The 2,187-nt window shown below is 48.0% G+C and overlaps 1 gene segment (V, D, J or C); it reads right to left on the minus strand.

Moving 5' to 3' along the window:
* The window catches only part of LOC105827058, a 4,121-nt gene extending 3,846 nt beyond the window's left edge, over positions 1 to 275 (minus strand). The window contains 1 exon segment of the V gene segment in view: positions 221 to 275. Coding sequence covers positions 221 to 269 — 49 coding nt within the window.
* Between the last annotated feature and the right edge of the window lie 1,912 nt (positions 276 to 2,187).

A 2,187-nucleotide genomic window follows, 5' to 3' on the forward strand; every position in this document is an offset into this window, starting at 1 on the left:
GGAGTCCTGCTTGTACCAGTACATAGCATTATGTCCCAGAGTTTGTTTACACTTAAGGGACACATTATTTCCCATTTGCGAGACCAGGTATTTTGGAGTCTGGAAAACAGCTGCGTCCAGGGGGCCTGTGAAGGGAGGAAGCAGAATTCAGGCACATCCCAGGGGCAGCCTGTCGCTGTGGGCAGGATAGAAGGGTCGGGTCACCTGGGCCGGGACTCACCTGCTCCCAGGAGGCAGAGAGCCACACAGCAGAGGAGCCTGGAGCCCATGGCAGGGTCAGGAGGACCAGACAAGGCCCCAGCACAGGATTCTGGTCTGCAGTGGCGACAAGACCAGGCTGTGTCTCCACTGCCGCTGAGAGGGGCTGAGCCTGTGAGGTCACGGCTGTAATCACCCCCTTCTCAGACTCCTGTAACATGGCCTCCTCCTCCTTCATGTCCTGCACTTGCTCCTTTAAAGGGATGTTTGGGTTTTATGGGGGGGAGAGTTTGGAGGGTGGCTTGTTGCCCCCAGGATGTGTCTCTGAGGGTGATTCCTGTTCCAACTGCAGCCTGGCTCCCCTTCCCCACCCGGGATCTCACCCCACCCTCCCTCTCCCTTTCAGCCCCTCCCTCAGAGTCAGGCTAGTTCCCTTCTCTGCATCTTCTGCTCCCACTCCCAGTAATGCAGGACATTATTTTGCTCTCCTGAATCTTTGCTCCAGAGAACGTCTGATTCATGCTCAGTGACTCCCCTCCCCTTGACTATTTCAGAAGAGACTGACTGAGATCTCACCTGAAGACCAGCTGCAGCCATTTAAATGCACATTTCTGATCTAATTTAGGAGCAAACTCTATTGATGAGTATTTGCAGGGAGCGAACTGCAGCCCCAGTCCCTGTGATGTTTTCATCTATCTGGGGGACATAGCTGCGAGGGAATAGGAGGCTGCTAGAGAGTAGGAAGTCACCTTGTGTTGGGAGCAAAAGGCGATGGAGATAAACAGGCACATGAATGTTGGGGAAGACTTATGGGAATGACTTTCCTGTCCTTGAGTTGTCTACCATCTTTTTGGTAGAAAGTTTACAACTCAATGCCTCAACCTCAGCACTACTGATGTGTTGCATCAGATGAATATCTGTCGTGGGCTTCCTTGTACTAGTAGGATGTTTAGCAGCATCCCTGTTCCCTGCCCACCAGATGCCAGTAGCCACCCCCACTGAGACAACTAACAATGTCTCCAGACATTGCTGAATCATTCCTGGTTGAGAACTGCTGTTCTCTGTACTTTTTCTAATAGTCCTTCCCCTTCTCTCCCATCCTTCTGTCTGTCCCCAGCCTCAGGGTTGGTAGGGCCTCAGCTCCTCCTGCTGCAATCAGCCAGACCAGCACTCAGATCTTGGTGTCCCCAGTCGGTGCACCCAGGTCAGCAACCACCAGAAGAAAGATCAGAGAAACCACCATGGTCAGGAAAGTCATCACATTTTTGTGTGTCTTGTACTCAGAAATAAATAAAAACCACCTTTGTTAATACTACCAACTACTGGTGAAACCCTTCCCAAGATAGACCCAGGTGGTTCAGTTGAGTTTTATTGAATGCAGAACTAGCACTGGGGCTGCAGAAATAAACAAAGCAAAATGACCACTGTTCTCCTTGGAACATGGGCCATCCTTTATCTGTTCATTGCTATCAAATGGCTACTTAGTGCAAAGCCTGAGTGAGACAATATTCTCACTCTCATGGTGCCTATATTCTGACTGGAGCAAAAAGAAATTCACACGCTCTCTGTAGATTTCAGATACAAAATACGTGTTACACAGAGGTCATTATTATTATCAGTATTTACATTTAAATACTTTATGCAGCAACCAGGTGTCTCAACTTTGAAATAATGGGCTAAGGTAATTTTCAAGATCATGACCAGCTACACTCATAGATATGGGCTTAATTCATCCAGTGTCTCCGAGACCTACCTCACTGCACCACACAGCTTGCATGTCACAGTTCAAGAAAGAAAGGAAGGGAGAAAGCAAGGAAGGAGGCAAGGCAGGAGGGGAGGGAGGAAAGTAAAATGAAAAGGGACTACATATATAATGGTGATTATAACCATATAATGAGGTGACCACCCTTAAAGAGTAGATTTTAAAGAATTATTTATCTTACTATTTTAGTCAAGTGTTTTTGACAATATCAGGCAGGCATACTCTCA

Source organism: Propithecus coquereli, unplaced genomic scaffold (genome assembly GCF_000956105.1).
Source record: "Propithecus coquereli isolate 6110/MARCELLA unplaced genomic scaffold, Pcoq_1.0 Scaffold96, whole genome shotgun sequence".
Taxonomy (NCBI): Eukaryota; Metazoa; Chordata; class Mammalia; order Primates; family Indriidae; genus Propithecus; species Propithecus coquereli.